This window comes from Mus caroli, unplaced genomic scaffold, assembly GCF_978045245.1.
Source record: "Mus caroli unplaced genomic scaffold, Mus_caroli_1 scaffold_6, whole genome shotgun sequence".
Lineage (NCBI taxonomy): Eukaryota > Metazoa > Chordata > Mammalia > Rodentia > Muridae > Mus > Mus caroli.
The window spans coordinates 101,176,291-101,198,727 of NW_028227261.1; the positions used below are offsets into that span (position 1 = coordinate 101,176,291).

General features: G+C 40.3%; 1 protein-coding gene across 3 annotated transcripts in view; it reads right to left on the bottom strand.

Annotated features, from left to right (window-relative positions):
• The window catches only part of Slc44a1 (solute carrier family 44 member 1), a 182,246-nt gene that overhangs the window by 88,657 nt on the left and 71,152 nt on the right, over window positions 1-22,437 (bottom strand). For all 3 annotated transcript variants that reach the window (XM_021160117.2, XM_085839291.1, XM_021160115.3), the window contains exons 4-5: window positions 14,880-15,016; window positions 3,738-3,831 (exon numbers count right to left, since the gene is read on the bottom strand). In XM_021160117.2, coding sequence (XP_021015776.1) covers window positions 3,738-3,831; window positions 14,880-15,016 — 231 coding nt within the window. The remainder of the gene's footprint in view (window positions 1-3,737; window positions 3,832-14,879; window positions 15,017-22,437) is intronic.

The window sequence follows — 22,437 nt, forward strand, 5'->3', positions numbered from 1 at the left end:
ACAACCACACATTATTTCTAGCTCGAAGTTTTGAGAAAAGAATAATAATAAAGTATTCTAGAAAGGTCTCTGCAGTGTATAAAAAGCTGAAGATAAAGCAAGAAGAATCTAGCAGTCATAGAAAGTACTCTCTGTATATTTCATTTTCTCTTTCCTTTCATTTTTATATACTTTAGAAACAGCAGCAACTGCCAAAGAGTCTCAAAGAGACTATGACTATGCCAAAGAGCTATGGCTCAAATTCTGACTCACAGCAATTACTGTGTGGCCTTGGGTAACTTGCTTTCTCTCATCTCCCATTTCCTTCATCAACAAATTAAGGGCAAAATCTGCACAGGGCTTGTGAGGGTTCAATGATAGAATAATACATATGAGAAACAGGATGTTGGTTAGACACAGGAAGTGATTTGTAAATCAATTCATCCATCTATCTTCCACTTGAAAATAAGAATAGGAATACCATTTCTCAATTATTCCTTTCTTGCCTCAGTATTATGTTAACTGCCTGGTACGCAGGCAGTCCTGGTATCAGGAGGAACCTAAATAAGAGAACAAACCGAGAGACTGTTCTGTCCTTGTTGTTATCCCTCGCTGTCTGTGACATCACTAGAAGCATTCAGGGTGGCTATTACCCACACTGCTTCTCCACTTGGCATTTCATCCAACAGAGGTATGAATTTGGGTAAACTGTTGCCTTTTGTAGCCATTTTCTCTTAAAACTCCAAAGCTCACAGGTTATCCCACTTTTAATGTGTATTAGTGTTTTACTGCAAAGCAGTCTGCAGCTGCTCTCCCTAAGCAGGACACAGTTACCATCAGCTGTATGCCTCTGGGCACCCAGGAAGGGCTCTAGAAGTAGGGAGAGAGAATACTTCTCAAGCTGGGTATCAAGAATGGACATTTTGGGGCTGGAGAGATGGCTCAGTGGGTAAGAGCACTGACTGCTCTTCCGAAAGTCCTGAGTTCAAATCCCAGCAACCATCCGTAATGAAATCTGACGCCCTCTTTTGGTATGTCCGAAGACAGCTACAGTGTACTTATATATAATAATAAATAAATCTTAAAAAAAAAAAAGAATGGACATTTAACATCTATTATCTTAAGCCCTGAAATAATTTTGTCAATGTGAATTGTGGTAGTTTGAGTAAGTTTGGTCCTCATAGACTCATGTGTTTGAATCCTTGGTCACAGGGATTGGCACTATTAGAAGGTATGACCTTATTGGAGTAGGTGTGGACTTGTTGAAGGAAGTATGTCACTGTGGAGGTGGGTCTTGAAGTCTTATATATTCTCAAGCTACACCCTGTGTAGAAAAAGTCTCCATCTGCTGCCTACAAACCAAGATGTAGAACTCTCAGCTTCTTCTCCTGAACCATGTCTGCCTGCACTCTGCCATTCTGCCTACCATGACAATAATGGACTGAACCTCTGAACCTGTAAGCCAGCCCCAATTAAATGTTTCCCTTTATAAGAGTTGCCTTGGTCATAGTGTCTTTTTACAGCAATGGAAACCCTAACTAAAAAAATGCATATTTCTATTTATTCATGGAGAAACTTGGTTTACACACAGCATAACAGATTTATTCCAGCTGGTAAGAAGAACAATGGGACAAGTCCCCCACAGACTATAAATTTTAGGTTTTTCTTACTGAGCATCACTGAAAAGAGTCTATTTTCATGTCTACAGACTTTACATTTTGATTTTTAGTAGCAGGACTAACAAGACTGAAAGAACTGGAAATCAATATGACCGATGTGCCCTCTGCTAGTTCCCAACAGAAATATTTCAAATTCAAGTTTAGAAGTCATGACTTGTTTGAACTCAAGTCCTTGCTGCTCTGTCCCAGTGGACGCTATGTTCCTAGGGGAAGGGGATGAAGAAAAGATGTAAAAGGAGAGGGAAAGAAGGACCACACTCACATCAGAGTGCTCCGTTCCAGGGAATCAGACATGGTCTTCTGACCTCTGTAGGCACCTACCCACACCTACACGTGTATTGAAATGAGGGCTAGGAATTGTGGTACACACTTTTAATTCCAGTACTTGTAAGGCACATGCAGGATAATCTTTCTAAGTTCCAAACTAGCCAGAGCTACATAGTGAGACTCTTGTCTAAATTTCAAAATGAATGAATGGATGAATGAATAAATGAATAAATGAATGAGTAAATAACAAAGCTGGCCCATATGGAGGGATCACAGGTTGTGAGATAGGGTTGTGATGTGAGCTACACCCACACCCACCCACAATTATGAAGGAGCAAAGCAACCTCATTCCCATGCCCAGGGCTTTCTAGTTTTTTGTTTTTGTTTTTGTTTTTAAATAGTATGTTTTAGCCTAGAAAGAATGAGTCGATACTCAAAATATACATTTAAAAACACTTTAGCAGTTGGATAGATATGCATATAAAATTCTTCTTCTCTTCTCCATTGAGCCACATTTCCAAGACAGGGTTGACCAAGTTGCCTAGGCTAGCCTCAAACTTGTTATTTACCTCAGACCTTGAAGTTGAGATCCTCCTGCCTCAGCATCTTAAGCATTTGGGTTTATAGCCCTATACTTCCAGGCCCAGCTCTGGCTTGTTATTATCAATACATTTTCTACAATGACTGGATCCAGAGCACCTTTGCTCTGCGGCTGAGGCATGCCTAGCAGTCTTCACTTCTATTAGTGCAATCTCCTGAGTCCTGGGTTTAAGGCTGTAATTTTTAAATCCTTCCTGAGTTTCTTCTAAAACAGTCCCTTTATGCCTACAGGCTTTAAATTCTGATTTAAAAGAACTAGAAATCAATTTAAGTAATGTGTCTGTTTTGTACTTTGCAAAAGAAAATTTAAAATTGAAGTTAAGCACAAGTTTTATAGCCACAAGTAATCCTAAAGTCGACATAATGTGCTTTCGTGTTCTCAAATCTCAAAGTTTTCACTTAATAGCCCCCTATAACATAGTCACTTTATAGGTTTCCCATGTCACACTGTTAGAAAACTAAAGTACTTCAAAGTGTGTGCACGTATAGACACTTACATATATATATATATATATATATATATATATATATATATATATATATATATAATTTTGAGAATATACTCTATAATGCTTGAGTGTCTGTATTTTTAAAAATGTATGTGTCATGTTAATGTTTGCTTTACTTCTAAGTACTGGGAACCACTGCTAAAGAATATTTCTTGATCTTTGATCTATTGCATACAGTCAGTATTTAATAATGAATGTTTGCTATAAATAAAATTTGGATCAACCTTGGCAAATAGCCTAACACTGAGAATACACCTGAAGGATACGACCTGAACAACAGATGGGTCATTCACATCCTTTGAAACTACGGAGTAAATAAAAAATAACTTCAGTTGGTGTTACTAGGATCAACTTCAAGGCATCTAGGGGGACAGTGGGAATTGGATCCAACTTTGTTGTAGACTGGACAATGATTCAGAGTTTTATATACTTAAAAATTGTAAAACTAAAATAAAAACACCAGAGCCCTGAGGGAAACTTGAAATATCTGAGAACAAGAGAAGTTGTCTGTGAGTAAATTTTTATAAAGATTTAAAAAACAAAAACAAAGAGCTATTAAGTTTAGTCAAACTTCTAAAATATGGTTATCAAGGATGCCCCAGTGACAGGCATCATCAAATGACAGCTTTCTCAGAACATCATGGTATTAAGTTTACCTATGAAAACAAAGGCTACAAGTTAACAACTTTACAATAAAATTTACCTGGCTGGTACTGGTAGTTTGGGGCAAAAGCCAGAGGATTTTGAAGTCAGAGTATATTCAGAAGGCTTTATGTTGTAGCTACATAGTGCTGAGCCTGTTGGAAGAAGGGCACAGGTTAGCTGGTGGAAGACTCTGAACAAAGTATCCAACTGTTTCTCCTTAACTTTGTAATACTAATGTACATTTGCAGTCGTTATAGATTCTGTAAAAACGAGACTTAATGTATACTATGAATCATTTAAAACACTTTTCTCTGAAATGATCCACAATTTAATGTACTTTAGGCACAAATTTAAATTACTAAAATCTCTACCGACTGTCATGTCTGATTCTTTGCCAGATGACAGAGATATATACATCACTTACTGTAAGCTTATAAAATGGGCACTAGGACAATCACAAACTAGGAGATAAGCAAGCAGTTGGTAGAAAGCCTGGGATTCATCAGGCACCCGACTATTACTACAAACCCTGCACTCCACTCTATAACTGTCTCTGATTCATGTATTTTCCATTACTGAGAACTGAATATACTGCACACAGCATTGCACAAAGGTGGGATATCACATTTTTCTTATTTAAAAGGCAGGAACTATTTTCAACTATTAAATCACTGAACAAATTCATAAACTGGTAAGTGATCTCCAATTTCAAATTCAACTTTTGATTTGCCATAGAAAGGGTTTTCTAATCATATGACTAATACTAAATAACATTGAGAAGTCAGAATGACACACTCCACTGAGTTTAGTGAGTGTGTCATTATTTTATTGAGCTGCAAGCTTTCTGACATAGTGACTTCCACACTATGTAAGCAGCAGGCTGGTGCTGCTTTGGTTTTGCAGAGCACCTACCACGTTATACACAGAAACCATCCAACTAACTGAAATTCCTACAAGATTTCTAAGTTAGCAAAATACTCCATTCTTAATATAAATAGAAGAGCTTCTGTTGGTACAATGAACAATACTGAGCTCTTATACTGTACCACTATGAAACAGGCTCAAAATATACTGTGAGGTCAGAGTGGCCAACTTCAACACTCAGTTAATTACAGGAAAGACTCTTGATCATATCTCAGAGAAATGGAGAGGAAAATTAAAAAATAAACATAACTTGGTTTGCTTGGGAAAAAACTGGGAGTAAGGTTGTTTACTTTTATCTTGTTTGATCAAGCACACTAGTTTTCAGAAATTTCTGAAAAACAATAAACCAGAAAATATCTGAAACCAGCAAACTATCTGTTAAGCATTTAAATATGCTGATTGCAATAACATATTCACCAAAACATAAATAGTACATATTTCATGCAAAGATAATGCAAAACTGTTGTTAAAGAAACATTAGTCATACAACACTCTTCTCCCAAGGGTTTCCCATTTTTGGTAGACTTAGTTAGGGGGCTACGTTTTTTAAATGACTTTTAGCTATTCTTTTTCATTTTGAAAAAATTTCTTTAAAAAGCACATGAACTAATGCTACGTTCTGTGGTAAAATGTTTGTAGTTCTAGGTTTGATCCTGAATACTTAAGGGGGGGGAAGAGTAAAAAATGAATATTAAGTATGTAACTCCCTGGAAAGTATTGTCTATCATGTGTTAAGATAATGCCACCAAGCTATATTCATAGCAACTTCGGAAGAAACCTGACACCAACCAAATATTTTAGATTAGTCCTAAAAATAGCAAGTTCTGTTGAGAAATATCCATTTAAAAGAAAGAAAGAAAGAAAGAAAGAAAGAAAGAAAGAAAGAAAGAAAGAAAGAAAGAAAGAAAAAGCAACCATGCCAACAAGCGCAGAGCACCCAACGTGACTGCAGCCTTCTTGAGCTAAACTGTCAGCATGACTTTCCCAGACCAAGATGGAATCAATGTGCAAAAAAATGAAAGGCTCTAACTAAAGTACTGAGTGTTGTGTCCCTGCTGTTAAACGCACTGCTTCATCTGAATTCAATGAACACAGTCTCCACTGCTCCAAGCCTTACCTCCTTCAGAGAAGGAGGTCACCAGGTGCAACAAGGCTCAATTTTATAAATACTTCCCCAGAATAATGCACAGTGAAAGGATAATAGCTTTATCTGCAATGGTCTTCTGGGACTTAGGCCAGTTCTAAGCGGATCCTGTATTAAATAAGCTGAGGGGGAAAGACCTTCATAATAAGTTAGTGGCAACAATCAACTGTAAGGAACTTTCCACTGCTGCCTGTTCAGAGTTGATGGGTGGAGGAGGTTCAATCAAGCCACAGGGGAAAAACTTGCAAGGCAAACATTTCACAGTTGTCATATTTTCACGTTATTCATGAATGCATTTTCAGTGGTCAATTTAAAAGCAGCGCCTGATACTCCCTTTCTTTACAGCAGTATTATAAACAATGCCTGCCACAAGAGGTTTGCACCCAAGGACTTAGACATACAGGGCTGTTTAAATGCAAAAGCAGGTTTAAAAAAAAAAAAAAAAAAAAAAAAGCACCCACACTTGAATAATGAGAAGTCAAAAACTAAAAACAAAAGCTAATCTAAAGCACACCAGAGGCAATCCATGCAACTCAGGCAGTGTTATTCAAAAGCTATCAAAGTGAGCAATCTGAGAAGCCTAACTTGGGTATACAAACATTTATCATGGTAAAACACTTGCTCTCACCCCAGAATATTTAACTTCTAGGCTATTTCAAATGTCTTAAAATAATCAATTATTTATTCTTTGGTTCAATTTTGGTTATACCAACCCTACGAGGTCTACTCTATTACTACACTCTAGAAGTTACAGATGAGAAAAAGAGAGAAGAGGGAAGGAGGGGGAGGGAGAAAGAGAGAAAAAGAATTGGTGAGCTGTTTATAGATACAATTCTATGTTCTTACGCCATCTGTTTTTGCTTTATTCGTCACAATCATAACCAGAGAGATATTCTATCAGGGTCCATCACCTATCCTTCCACATGACTTTCAACCCTTGCTGTTATATGCATCCACCCTCCTGCTCAAGCCGTCCTGTGCAGACTAGGATCTGAGTAAGGTCCTGAAAGTCTGAGCAGAATTTCAAACAGCACTTCCTGTCAAGTCTTCTCTGACTCACCCACTTAGCTTCATTACAGAACAGGGCATCTTACTTGGTAATATTTTCAGTCTATAATTTCTACGTTCAAAATATGGGCTTTTTGCCAAGTGTGGCCGGTTTTCTAGTGGCTAGATGAAACTGATCTTGCTGCGTGTTCTTAGTCCATCAGATTACAAACAATGCTCACATGCTTTTCACCACATGCGATCAAACTAGTTCTTGGTCTTGGTATCATGACACGTTGCAGCAGACACTGGTGGTGATGAAGAACTGTCTTATGTGATGTAGGGGTTTGTCAGCAGCCTTAGCATCTCCCCATCGGGTTTCCAGGAGCTTCTCCAAGCTGCTGTTGAAGTAACAACCAGAATGTGTCCAAACACTGCCAACCATTGTCAGGCAGCACCACTACACTGCAGACAACCAAAACCTGAATTACTGGAAACAAAGACTGTATTTCATTCACCATCACAGCAATCTTTATAATCATTAAAATATGAAAAAGAGAACCCCCTTGAAATATGATTTAGAAATTTGTATTGAATAGAAAAAAATCTCAAATGAGGGCATGTTTTCACTACAAAAATTAAATTCTATTGCCTTGTGACATCTAATGAATTTAACTTCTATTTTTCTAATTTGAAAAATATTGTGCAAAATAATATTGTGAAAAATAATATTGTGAAAAATAATCTGGCAAAATAAAAATCACTTTTCCAGTTTCAAGCTCTGCTAAGTCCTGAAATGTGTGGACATATTTACAATTCCCAAGAAGCACAGAAATTTGCTAGGTGGTACTACCTTGTCAACATGGTAAGTGCTCAGTAAATATTTGCTGAGTGAATGTTTTCTTAATTTACTTATTTTATTTTCTGTACAATGGGGTCTTGTCTGCATATATGTCTGTGTGAGGGTGTTGGATCCCTGGAACAGGAGATACAGACAGTTGTGAGCTACCATGTGGGTGCTGGGAGTTGAACCCAGGTCTTCTGGAAGAGCAGCCAGTGCTCCTAAACACTAAGCTATCTCTCCAACCCCCTAAACACATCACCACTTTTCTTTGTTTGTTTTTTGAGACAAGGGTTTCTCTGTATAGCCTTGGCTATCCTGGAACTCTCTCTATAGACCAGACTGGCTTCAAACTCAAGAGATCCACCTGCTTCTGCCTACTAGAACTGGGATCAAAGACATGCGCCACCACCTCCCAGCTGCTAAGGGAAGGTTTAATATCCACACCCAAGACTTCTAGGTCTTGTGAAGACAAGAAGTCTGATCCTGACAGCAAGCTTCTTCAATATGGGACTAGTATATGTATCTCTGGTGCATACTTGGTGAATAGTAATTATTTGTGAAGGAATTAGTTTAAATTTTATTATCAACTATAAACTTACTTTCTAAAAATAAAAATAAAAATCAAGCATCCTGGTCTCTGACTTGAAAGCAACTAAATCATTTGCTAGAATAGATCACTGTGTTCATTTACATACATTATCAAGTCCAGCCTTCTGTACCACTATGTAAAAACAAAACTCTATACTAATTGTATGCTTTAAATTATGCTGTTACTGAATGAAGGGAAAGCATACTGATATAATAGTGACTATAAACTTAACAGCCAATGACAACCAAAGGCTTATTAGTATTCATGAGCAGTGAGTTTTATCTAAATGTCATATAATACGTTAAAGTTTTAATAGCAAATGATAATCATTCTGAAAGAGTCCTTCAACACTGCTGCACTCAAACTGTGTCTCTGATCCAAGCAGCAGGTCCACCCTCAGAGTTATAGGAACTGTACTGTACATCAAAGAAGCACTTTTAAAGTGTAGTGTCATTTTTTATATACTATAAATGAGATGTAAACAAGAAAAAAAGGTGTGCGTCATCACCTCCCAGCTGCTAAGGGAAGTTTTAATACCCACACCCAAGACTTCTAGGTCTTGTCAGGATAAGAAGTCTGATCCCGATGGACTGCAAGCCTCTTAAATATGGGACTAGCGTATGTATCTCTGGTGCATACTTGGTGTGAAGGAATTAGTTTAAATTTTATTATCAACTATACACTTTCTTTACCTTTCTAAAGAATCAAGCCATAATTTGCTATGTTAGGCAAGACTGTGTGTGTGCATAAACACAAGCATACATATATATACATATGATATATATCATAAAGTGGAATGATAATGTCGCTTGTGAAATATTCCCAACAACCAAGGATACATGCATGATCCAGCTGTCACTTCTAGAAAAGATGTTTGTTTCTAAGCTGTTCGCTAGAACTGAGCTAGAAAACAATGTAACGTCGCGTAGGTACATCAGGTACAGCACAGAGCACTGAGAAGGGAATGTTGAGGCAGCTCATGGTTTTAATCACTAAGACTCAGCTGCTCCGACTGAACAATAGGGCTAGAGATGGAAGGCCAGCCTGGTGAAGAGGGAGGCGGAGAATTGCATAGGATGCACTGGCATCTTTGTCACCTGTCATGCTTTGCTTGGATTCAGCCAAAAACCTTACAGAAAACCCAAGCTAGCATCAGAAGGAGGGCAGTTCATTCCCGCTATGACATAGATGGTATTTGTGCATTCAAAAATCCTACTAAGGACAGAAAGAAACCCGTTCATGAGAAGCTAGAAGAAGAGCAGAGGCAGGACAGAATTTACACACCCTGCTGAAATAAGAGCTCAGAAGGGAGCTCTCACCAGACAGATTCGGTTTTCTCTACAGGGCATAAGGTTGGCAAAGAGAAGGAACAAGAGGGATTAAGAGAAGAAAGGGGACGGGTAATCACCTGGAGGGGATGCAGAAGAGAGATAAATGAGTGAAAGGAATTATTTAGAGGGGAATTAAAAAAAAATAGATTTCCCAGCACTTTTGGTTAGACTGGAGCTAAACAATCTACCTGCTGGTGGCAACACGCACGGGTGCGGAACCGAGGATAAAGGATGTAGAGGATGAGAAGTTATTAAGTGGCAATAGAGACAGGGAGGAAAAGCTGCTCTTTGGGAAAACATCGTGGATATCTACAGTGTGGGAGCAAGCATTGGGGCCTGGGTATTCAGAGATAAACACAGCACGATCCTGTCCCTGGGACACTCGCACAGGATTGTCAGGACATTATACCAAACACAAAGGTTTAATATGGAGTCCTTATTGGTTTTGGTAACGGTGGTTTTTTAAAGGCCATTTTCAAATTGTTTTCTTACCTAGCCTTATATATTTCTGAGAGTTGTGTCATATACGAATTAAGAACCATAAGAAATTTACATTTATTACCCAATTCACATGTCAGAGTATAATTTACAGGTATCTAGATGTCTCTGCCAGCTTTTAAAGACCTTCGCAATACAGCAGTACTGCCACATAACTAATCTGTTTCCAGACATGTCTTCTAACCTCTCCACCCGAGTCAAGCATAGTTAACAAATGTTTCCCACAAATACCCAAGAAAACAACCCCTCTTCCTGTCTAGAGGAAACAAATATTTGAGAGAACACTTTGCCTAATGATTGTGTTTCTTATAAACACAGCTACAGGACCTAAGAGCTTCCTCTTACAAAAATTTTAAATAATTTCTAAATATAGTAAAAGTTAACGTGAATGGGTGATTTTAAGTGCTAGAAAATACCTTCAAAAGGTCACATAAACTTGAAATTCTTTGAAAAGAATTTAATTTTTCATCCTGGTAAGAAACATACAACTTTACCCTGAATTTTAAATAAGGCTTAGAATTAGCATTCTAAATGTAACTCACACAAGATCTTCCTCTATCAAGAATATTTTTTAAAATTACGATAAAATACACATAACATGGAAGTCAGAATGCTCTCTGTGGCTACAAAGACAGTGATGTTCAATGTAATCACAGTGGTTACAACCAGTACCACTATCCAGTCCTACACCTTCCTCTTGAAAAACTGTAATCCTTTACACATTAAACAGTAACCCCTCGTTTTATCCCCTCTACAGGCCCTGCCATCAACCAATCTACTTCCTGCCTTGATGAACTTGCCTGCGCTAGGGATTTCACATATGTGGATTTTCCAAGTGTTTATCCTGAGGACAACTTATTTCTCTCAGCGTGACATCCTCAGTCCAGCCATGAACAGCTGAACCCTGTGACTGGATTTACTTCTTTCTTCAAGCAAGAGTTTCATCAAATGCAGATCAGCACGTCTCTTTCTTCATTTGTTTTTTGAGACACGGGACGCCATGCTCAGCTTAAAAATCTTCTTCATCTGTTAACCTGTCCATGGGCATTGCAGTTGTTTCGGCCTCCTGGCTGGTGAATAACATACAGACTGCCCTGGCCGTGCAACCGTTTCTTCTGATCCTGGTTTCAATTCTTTCAAGTAGAAGTGACACTGCTGACTTAAGGGGACCCTGTGTCTGTCTCCACAGCAGCCACACAGTATTGCATCTCCATCGATAAGTCAGTCCATCAGTGCTGTGATCTTCTTTCTAATGGTGGATTGTAAAAGCACAAACGCTCACAGCCAGTATATTTGAGAGGCCATATTAAAAGGCAGCCCAAGACTAGACGATAAATCTGAGTGCCAGATAAGACATACAGGATTTCTGGGCCAGAGTGGTGCTGGCTGAAACCTGAGAGCTGAGAAGGCTGTGATAGGAACCACTGCATAGGAACCACTGACCAGATAGAAGACTTGCAAATATTTTCTCCTGTTTCAACTCTGTTGATTTTTGTGACTTCTTACATAAAAGTCTGAGATTTGTTGATTCTTTTTTTCCTTTTTTTTTTTTTTTTTCCTTTTTTTGGACAAGGTTTTGCCACGTAGCTTGTGCTAGACTATGTCCACCCTCCTTCCTCGGCATCCTAAATGCTCAGATTACAGACACACATCACCAGGCCTGGTTGTGTAAAACTTTCAACTCTGACATCATACAGTTATACTTTCTTCTTTTGTTTCTTTTGCTTCTGGTGCAATGTGGATCCATTCAAGAAATCCAAACCCGAAGCCTTTGCCTACATTTTGTTCTAACAGTTTTAACTAAGCTATTTCATGGGCTTTAATTATTATTTCCTAGAAAGCTGAACATTTTTCACTTATAACTACATCATCCCTTACAAAAAGCTCCTCTCTGAAAGTAATACTGAGGTCTGTAAACGTGAGATAAAAGGACCTTTACTTCCTAACAGAGATTCAACTGTGTACAGAAGCACAGACACCAACAAGAATATAAATTACAATAGACCAAAGAGGGGTTACTAACGCAAGACAGGAGAGAGAACTATCTCGGTGATAATTTAACAGTGAATTACAGCTGGTCAGCTCCAGTTTTGTGTTACCAATCTGAAGGACAATGTAAGCTCTTTAGAGAAATCCAGGAATTCCAATTCAGGGGTTGCTATTAAAGCAGGCATGGCTATATATACCCAAAGTTTCCTCTCTTGGAATTTTAATAAAGTTTTATGCTTGCCAACTAAAGTTACTCTTGTGCCCATCTTCTACCATGTGGAAGTTCTCACCATTACTACTGTTATGTATTAGGAACCAGGAGCTCACCATGTAGCCTACCCTGCCTTGGAATTCACCATCCCCCCGCCCTTCCCTCTCAAGGGTTGGGAATATAGGCATACATCAACATGCCCAGGTTCTTTCTTATTCTTTATACCAACCGGCTCCCAAGCCCAAGGGTGCTTGCTATTTGCTAAAACATTTATTAATACTTCTGGAATGAAAAGCTACCAACTCCACTGGAAGTGTCTTCTTAGGGTAGATATGAATAAACCACACTCAGTATCACATTTACTTACAAGGATACTGGCCTAGAAACGAAGCATGCCAGATCAAGACACAGGCCATGCCTCTTCAAGAAATCACAAGAGCAAATCACACAGAGGGCAATTTTAGCCTTCACTTGGTACTCCTGGAGACACGTCAGGTTCAAGGCACCAAAACTCACATCCAGTATGTTTGAAAGGACACATTGGAAGATAGTTTAAGATTAGACACTAGCTCTGAGTGTCATATAAAACAACAGCCTTCTACCACTGATGAGTTCTGAGCGATGGGTTAGTGCTGACTGAAAACCCTGAGGACTGATAATAACTGTTTACAGCAGCTGCATCTAAGGAACTGGTAGGGAGACTGGATGTGGAGAGAGTCTAACATTCCACTGATAGAAGGATAATGGAACAGGTGGCAGCTAACACCAACTGTCAGCAACATTTTTACCAGCGAAAGTTTTAAATATTTTTCTTGTATTGATTTGTCGCAAAAAATCCCAATGAGGTAGGTACAGAAACTATCCCATATGACAGTCATGGGGCTGAGGCTTCGAGAGGTCAAATAACTTGTTCAGAGTCTTAAGACTACTAAGTTGAAGAATCAACAGTTGAATACAAATAGTTTACCTGAGAGCCTATACTTTTATCCAGCGAACTACACTGCCTACGTGGTACACGTGTCTAAGGAACGTAACCCATACATACCTAAGACAGGGTATAAGAAGTTACAGGGCTGACAACTGTGGCACAGGGCTTAGCAAGGCAAAGATGGGGTCACAGTGAACACAGAAGCTGAGCTCATCAGTGCCCATCACGTATTCAGTATTCTTTGCACACCCTCACGTTTATTTGGATGAGCTCAGAAAGCTCTTCTATCTCTTCTTATGGAGCCAATGATGGAATCTGAAGGGGAATCCAGATCCTCACCCGACCATGCCTTTCCCACTCTCTATACTAAGAGCATGAGGTGGTGGGTCAGGAACATCACCCGTCTTCTTCCCTTCAGGGGACCAGCATCCTGTCTGGAAGGATCTGAAGCCAGGCTGGGATAGGCATGGTTATGGCTCCAGGCCTGTTTTAGTCAGCTACATGTTACATGGAGTAAACACCTGAGTCAACAAGTTGTTGAAAGGACCTAGCACCGGCCTTGGATTTAGGCAAGCAGGAAGACATAAGAAGCCCTTCACACAAAACACAAACATGGAACCTCGCTCAGGGAGTTCAACACATGGGCCAGAGGGGCCATTAGCATGCAGTGCTCTACAAAGAGTAATTTTAAAAATACTCTAAAGAGAACTGCAGTAAACCATGTATAACTGAGGACAGCGCCCGGAAAGAAGAATTTCCAAAGAGCAGAGCTGATTTGCAGGGAACTAGCTCTGCTGGTATTCGCGGCCAATCCCAGTCTTTTAACCTCAAAAATCCTCCAAACTATTTTGAGAAAAGGTCATGATGCAACATTAAATTTAAGAGCAGAACATAAAATTATATGTACACCAGCACACTGAAAAAGAACTGACAGCAGAAATTTGATTATAGTTCTTTACATTCGTTCCTGTAACTTTTGCCATTCAGTTTACATATGCATATATTATACTGTTAACTGCAGATTAAACATAGACTATGGGGGGGATGGAATGAACATAGATCGTGAGATTTAAGCAAAACTTGGAAAGAAGGGGAAAACTAAACTTTATACAGAGTATATTAATAATTCCAAGTTATCCTATAGCACACCTGGCCACCAGCAAGCTTAGATTTCATCTGTAATTCCAGCACACACTCAGCTCTAGAGGCTAAGGCAAGAGGACCATCAGCTCATGCAACCAGCTCAGGAAAGGTCCTATCTCAAAGTAATAAAAACCAAAAATATCCAATAGATTGTATCGAAAGTACCTAAAGCATTTAGTTTAAAAATATCCATTTGTACATCACAAAGACCTTCTGAGAATTTCCCTGGGAATCACCCCACCCTGGGGAAATTCTGTTTTTCTTTCTTATCAACAAAGGTGTAAAATAATCTATCTCTGCTTTGCTTTTTAAGACAAGAGATCTTGCTATGCTGTCTAAGTGAGCCTGCACTTAGGCTAAGCAATCCTTCCGCCTCAGCCTCCTGGGATTACAGTCACAGCACTGCACCCAGCATTTCTACAGATTTAATAATCTCCTCAGTTGGTGCTCAAATACTAAACTAGGAAATCTAAAACCACTTCTTTCTTCTCCTTAAGGTTGTTTTATAACATATTTAGTTGGAGGACAAGTATATACTGAAATGCAAACATACAGCATTTAGCTATGAGCCCAGGAGCCCAGGTGATCAATGTGGACAGTCTAAAATCTCACCATTGATCTCTGCAAACTTCTGGACGTCACTCAAGGTTTTCAACTCCTGTCGAGGACATGCTGCTACGCACAGTGCTATAGACTTGATCTTCCTGTTTATCAAGTCCAGATTGCATGGGTCCAAAAAGAACACATACCTAAAGCATGGAAAAAAGAACCAAAATATTATTTTGCAAAATACATATGGCTCACCCCATACTCAACCAAGCCCAAAAGCAAAGGACAGACTCCACTGAGCTACACAGTTGCCAATCCTCAAACAGAACCATCAGTGGAAGGTTTGAAAACAATGACTTATAATGCTTACAAAGAGAATGGAGTAATTGAAGAGATTAACAGTTTTCACAATTTCTTTTCCTAATATTTACACTTTAAAATATGCAGATTTCATCATCAGAAATCATCGTTTTCTTGCTTTGTTAAACTCATACCAAATACTATTAGGATATCCCAATGTTGTGATTTAACATACATTACAGTTGTCATGGAAACTACAAACTTTGGTTAATGGATATTATTTATCAAAATGGAAACAAGTATATTAATGAACATATACTGATATGAGTAGACATTCGAATGAAAACTAGAAAAATATACAGCAACATCATAGCCCTCTAAACTGTCCTTCCTTCTCAGGGTTCTTGTTTTCTAAAAATTATGCAGGTTACATCTTAATTGGAATAGCCAAAAACATTTCCTATATATTTTAAAAATCCCATAGCAACTATATAAAAATAATTCATATGTCCTAAATTATATCCTAGGTATATTTATACAATAATATTTCTTAAAGGCAAACCTTAGATGGGAATCGTAGGATTTAACAAATAAAATCAAAGAGAAGCTAAAGACAGCAGGTATGTATCATAACCTGTCCAAAAGAAAATGAAGCCCACACATCCTCTGACAAGATAAATAGAGACTAGTGTTTCACACCACAAGGGGGGCATAAGGAGAAATGTCTTATTTGTCACAAAGTTCTTTAACCACAGCCCTGGTACATTTTTTTTTTTTGAGTCCATGGCACATTTTACAAAGTCAATGTCCTTTCCCACAAACCACCTAAACCTACACTCCAAATACAACTGACCATAAGAATGAGGTAATCACTTTCCTCAGCCTTTGGCTGTAATCTAGTGAAGAAGCAGGACTAGGTACAAAATCTCAAAAGCAGAAGAATAAAGTCAATGTACAGGTGAAACAGGCACTATATAGAAATGCCAGAGTGGGAGAAACAGTGCAGAAGGTACCAGAGAGGCCCTCACAGATGGAGCATTAACACACAGACAGTGCAGCCAGAAGGCCATCCAGGAGCCCAGCAGGAAGGAGAAGCACAAGATGCACTACAAATCTACAGGCTCTTAGAGACTCTAAAATCACTAATGTTCCAAAAAGATAAAAGGAACGCAAAGAAGCCAGATGTGGTTTGGAAGCAGGGTTCATGGATGGTGCCCACAACCGAAAACAAGGAGGTAGTTAGTACAGGCAGGCACAAAGAGAATGGGTTCTGGGTTGGCTGGAACAAGCAAGCTCTCACTAATTCTCCCTCCATCTGTCCCACACATGTGACTCAGCGTGTCTGTTCCTAGGACCACAGACAATAGACTGCACACAGCCAGATTCTGGGCAGGGAACACTCTGGGTCTGATAGAGGATGTATCAACTAGCAGTGCCAGCACAGGCACTAGTAAGTACCATCTATGATATCAGGAATGAATGCAGCCAGTGTTTATTGAATACTCGTGTGACAGACACACAAGAAACTCTGTGTACACATCAGTTCCACACGGTAGTGTGGTGTTTCTGTGCAGGCAGTGGGATGTGGGTTGGGGAGTCACTGGATACACAGTTCTTAATGATAAACGATGCCCTAAAAAGTATCTGGAGAAATCAGACTTAGAGACAAGTGAAGAAAGGCCAAGGCTGCCAGGCCTCCCAGCTGGGACAAGGCTCTAAGAACGATGACCTCCTGAGAAGAGAGAGCTTGTCTGTTGTCCTGCTTCTGTGTCTCCCAATGCTAAACCTGGCCTAACTATATTTTTACAGCCCTACCTTATCCTCTGAAAGGCCGTGGTAGTTTGTACTTGAGAATAAATGGTAATTTGTACTGTGCCTTAGTTATACCAACCTGAACCTGTGCCCTGTTGGTTTTGTTTGTTTGTTTGTTTTTTACCTGCTGAGAGTTCCTCAGCTTCTAGCCTCCCCACAATACTTCTTTTGCCTAACTTAAGAAAAACATCTTCCACTCTCTTGATTCTCTTGCTTTCTCTCTACCCCTCCATTCTCCCCTCTCTCCATGTGGCCATGGCCGCCCTCTGCCTCTTTTCTCTCTCTTTGCTTTTCTACAATAAAGCTCTAAAACCATGAAAAAAAAAATAAAAGAAAAAGAAAAACATCTTCCCTCCTCATCCTCAATTTCTGTATTGTAAACACTATACCATTTCCTCTTTAGTCTACTTTAAGGTCACCGACGGTACACATGTAACAGACAGCATGTACGCGATAGTTCCTATTGGTTTCACACAGAAAACACCTAACCTTTACAAAGCCTGCATTTGATAGTTAGTCACTCTACTCACCTTGGTTTGGGATAGTCACAAAATAAGACTACAATACTAAGATTTTCTTTTCATTTGGGAGAAAAAGCTGCATAGATACTATTGGGTCAAGAGGCTTGGTAAGACAAGCAGCCCTCAGAGCAGGTCAGGCAAAACAGAAATGGGTTAAGAAGGTGATTGGCATCCTACAATATATATTTAGCACTATCAAACTAATACTGCTGATTATAGCATAAGAGCATGTTGCTGAAAACCTACAACCCATACAACCAAAATACAACTTTAAAAAGCACTTTTAGAAATATATGCTAATGGCACACGCTTAGCATGCACACATACCCTAGTTCCAACCTAAAAACATATTAGATCCAATTCACACATACACACACTATGAAGAGCTCCTTATAGGCCCTAGGTTCCAAGAAGGCTTGCTCTCCCTTTGACAGTGAAAGAAGCGATCAACTCTATTTACAAATTAGGCTAGCATCAGCAGGTGAGTAGTTTCCCTTCTGCAGTTTCATTTCACATGGATTCAGCTACCTGTGGCTGGGGAAACAGCCACAAAGTCAGGGACCAGCAAATGGAAATTTTCATAAATAGACAAATACATTTTGAGTCATTTTTATTATACTTATTGGTATGACTACTCAATTTCATGGTTAGTTGTTGTCAGTTTCTTACTGTATCTGATTTATTACTTAAACTTTCTTCTAGGTATGTACTCATAAGAGAAAAAAATGGCTCCGAGCAATAGCACAATGAAATACAAATAAAAAAAAAAAAATTAGTACAATCCACAGCCCCAAAGAACTGCACTGCCTCTTGGAATGCTTTCCATAAAGATAAGGGGAACTCATTTGCAGTTAACCGACAGTTACAGAGAGTAATTTTCAGACATGGGATAAGAAGCAACAAAATACTATCTATCTGTCTCACAGTCCATCCTAATTCCACTGTCACCAGCCTGTGTCAGGAATGAGGACGAGGCATAAGAATGTTGTAGAAGCTCAAATCTATTAATAACTTAGAAACAGCTTTGTTTAAGTTTCACATCTGTTATAGACCCTAGAATGAATAAAATACCACGCGTGAGAATGGGGGAAAGAAAAACAATGAGAAGAATACTTTTCAGAAACTGAACAGCCTGGACACCTGCAGGCTCTGGCACACACAGTATGCACAGGGCATGCTCGGGTGGGTGGTCCAGAGAAGACATTGGCAAAGGGAACTGCCTAACTGCCTAACTGCCCAGGTGAGCTTTGAACCTAAGAAAGTGTGATGGGGGCTGGAGAGATGGCTCAGCTGTTAAGGGCCAGGCTCAAAACAGACAAGGGCAATGGCGACAGGAGACAAACCACAAAGTGCTCAGGCTGACCTGCAGAGGAAGCTGTAGAGAGACTGGTGGGGGAGGGGTCTAAGCACAGGCTCAGTTCAGGTGGGTTCTGGGGTTATTTGAGGAAGAAATGATGAAGCAAATCTACTGTAACTTGGAAGTCTGGAAATACCAAATCCCTTCCAGGAGGAAAGAAAGGTTAGAATACCCACAAAAAGCAGCGTGTCTGCACAGTACACAGGAGGACATATGCACCAAACATGAGAACGGGCAACAGGGAAGGTGCGAGCCATAAATCACAGAAGGTCAGGGAGAGGAGAAGAGCCACAGGAAAGGAGTAACTTGAAAAGCTGTGCTCAGAGTGAGATGATGAAACCCAATTAGATGCTGCTACACGTTTAAAGGTAGCTTGAACCTCTATTTGGCTTTTACTGTCCTCACCAAGAAGAGAAGAAGGTAGAGAAAAACGAGATTTACCAAGCCACAAAGCCTCAGAGGCTGTGTCCTCAGCATACTGCAATTCAATAGCCCACGGAGGGATCCAGATGGTGGGTAACAACTGGAGATCCCATAGACTTAAAGTCTGACCCACAAATGTTATTCTCTCTGATCCCAACCGGAAAGACAGGGCACAGACAGCCAGTGACAGGTTGACGGCTGGCTGGTCCATCAGGTCTGTAGCAGAAGGAACTCTGACCACTTACAATGCAGTGGTTTACCTTTGTAGGGAACAGCACTCAAAGGATTAGCTTTAAACAGGACTTAATTCACAAAAAAAGCGTCCCGTAATTCCACAAACATTGTTACATATTACTCCCAGGAAAGGCCCTTTCAGTGCAAAAATCTACAAAACACAAATTCTGAATGCAAATAACTCACAGACTACAGAAAAAGAGGCAGGAGTACAACCAGTCATTTCAACCTCACGTGACTGTGCCGTGTGACGAGGTTGAGATGGCTGTAGAAGCTGTACAGATCTGCAAGGAGGAAAGAGGGTGAGAGAGAGCATGAGGGAGGGGGAGGAGGAGTCTAAGCTGCATTTTGAAATTGAGTAGGAATTTTCCAGACAGATGGGGAAGAGAGCACTCGGGCAGAGGAAACCGCATGCCTAAAAGCGCAGAAGCATGAAAGAGCATATTTAAGGAACTGCAAATGATCGGATAGGGCTGACTCTAGGGTGGAACATCAAAGAGATATGTGCCAAGGAGAAGGGGATGGGGGAGGAGGTGGCTGTCCTGAGAATTCAGGGGATCTCACACTTTGCTCCATAAGGCAATGTGTAGTTACAAGGACACCTCACAGTAAGACCCTGGTGTAAGCAGCCGATCAAACTGAAGGCCAGAGGGAAAAGCTGGGCACAGCAGTGCGGATCCAGAGATGAGCCCTTGCCATTAAATTGCCTCCTGCTGCCATGGCAACTCTGCGGTAAGGCCTTTTTGGAGCAAGAGGTGGCAAACAGATACCAGGTCTGCTGGCCGCCTCCTGCCGGATTTGGCTTCTCTCCTCTCTAATCAAGCACTGCGGCAGTAAGGCTGAGAAGCTGGCAGCAAAGCCCCTTGGATGCTTCCGCTTTAGCGAGTCCTGACACATGTCTTCCCCAGAGGGGAATAAAAATGGAGTCTGATCATTTGTCCAATTATTACCTGGAATCAGTTTATAATGTACAGCCCCTTTCTATGGAGCACGTTGCCCTTAGTGAGTCACCAAAATAAAATACCCAGCAGCGATGCAGGCCCTTCTGCTACTGCTAAATAACAGCAATGCAGGCCTTCTGCTGATTCTAAATGCAGGCTGCAGAGGATCTGTTCTCCACCCTCGGAAGAGTTCTGCCCAAAGAGACCTCTTCCTTCCATGGAGGAGGAGGAAAGACAAGGAAAGGCAAGTCCAGGCATCACACGGGGCCAGGATCCAAGTGTCCCAAGGAGGGCCATCTTATTTAGCCCACAGAACTATGGGAAGTGCATACCCAAACCAAGCTAACTACAAACTAACCTAGCTAACTACAACAACACACCATTAATAAAACATGCTTGCCCCCCAACACTCTGGAACAACAGAATTAAGAGAGACTGTCTGGGCACAGTGACTAAGAGTAGATTGTGATCTAGAGGATGTACGATGGTTGCAACAGTCTCCCTCTGCCCATAAGCACATGTACTTCTACAGCTTCAATATCTGTCCCTCAAGAGTCCATGTCCAAGGGTGGGGATGTAGCTCAGTGCTATAGCACTTGCTTAGCCTGTATTCAAAGGTTCAATACCCACTCAAGCAAAAAACACTAGAAAACAAAGACAAAAACAAAACAAAACAAAATAAACAAACAAAAACAAAACAAACAAAAACCACAAAAACACACCTTGAGATTTGTCACTGCGGCAGCATTAGAAAGAGGGAGCTTTAAGCGGTGACCGTGCACTGCTGTCATGAACAGACTAGGGACAGCATCAGGAGACACAGGGGCTGAGCCTGGAAAGTGCTAATCTGAGGTCAACCTAAACTAGGCTGTGAAACCCTGCCCTTCAACACACACACACACACACACAGAGACACACACACAGAGACACACACACACAGACACAGACAGACAGAGACAGACAGACAGACAGACAGACAGACAGACAGAGAACCAGCTTTATTTGCTCCTCAGCACTTACATATGTGTTATTATCAATCTCCACCACTAGCACTCTAGGAGAGCAGAGCTGGTTGACTATTTAATCTATTTCTATACCCTCAGTACCTAAATAATGCCTACAATGAAAAAGGAATCTATTATCATTTATGGAATCACTAAAAAGATGCCACTTGTATAAATTTTGCCAGGTAAAAATGAGGTGGAAAGGAAGTAGGGGAGAAGATATTTAAGGCGAAAATACTGTTATTCAACATAAAAAATTTTAAACATGCTCTCTGCCAGATACAGAATTAAGTAAACAATATAATTATAAATATGGCCATACTTGCTAGGTAGGCATGTGGCTCATGCTTCTAATCCCAGTACTTGAAAGGCTGGGCCAGATAGTCTTAAGTTAAGTTTAAGGGCAGCCTAGGCTATCTACAGAATTCAAACCTAGCCAAGATCCTAGCTCAGAAAACAAACCAATAACCAAAGACAGTAAATACACAGTCTCCCTTCCCTGCCTTCACGGCACAGAGACACCGGAGCTATAAGCAATGTAAAATGTCTCACCTGGGCAAAGAGGCCAGCACAAGAAGGATCAAATGGGTGTCTTAAAAGTGGCAGGGGAGGGACCTAGAGAGTACATAACTAAAGCAACTAAAACATGAGCAAGAGTCACTCAGGTCTGCGAGGGGAGTCAAAGAGGAGCAGGTACGACAACAAAGATGAGAACACGGAAAGGTTAGCACAGTTGATGTGGACTGCAGTGAAGGATGAAGAGGCTAAGCAGGGCTTAGGATGCTTAAGGACGGTAGGTCTTAAAGGTATCAGAGGCAGGACAGCTGGAGTTCCTCCTAAAGCTGGAAAGTTGTTGGGAGCTCACGGTGAAAAATGAACAACAGGTGACTAAAAGGCGGGAAGGAGGCTGAAGGATTTGTACCAAGAGATGATGGCTGAGATTAGGCTGAGAATGGATTTCACTCATCCTCAGGAACAAGAAAGACATCATGATGACCTGAAAAGGAGGAAAAGAACGTCCCAGTCTGA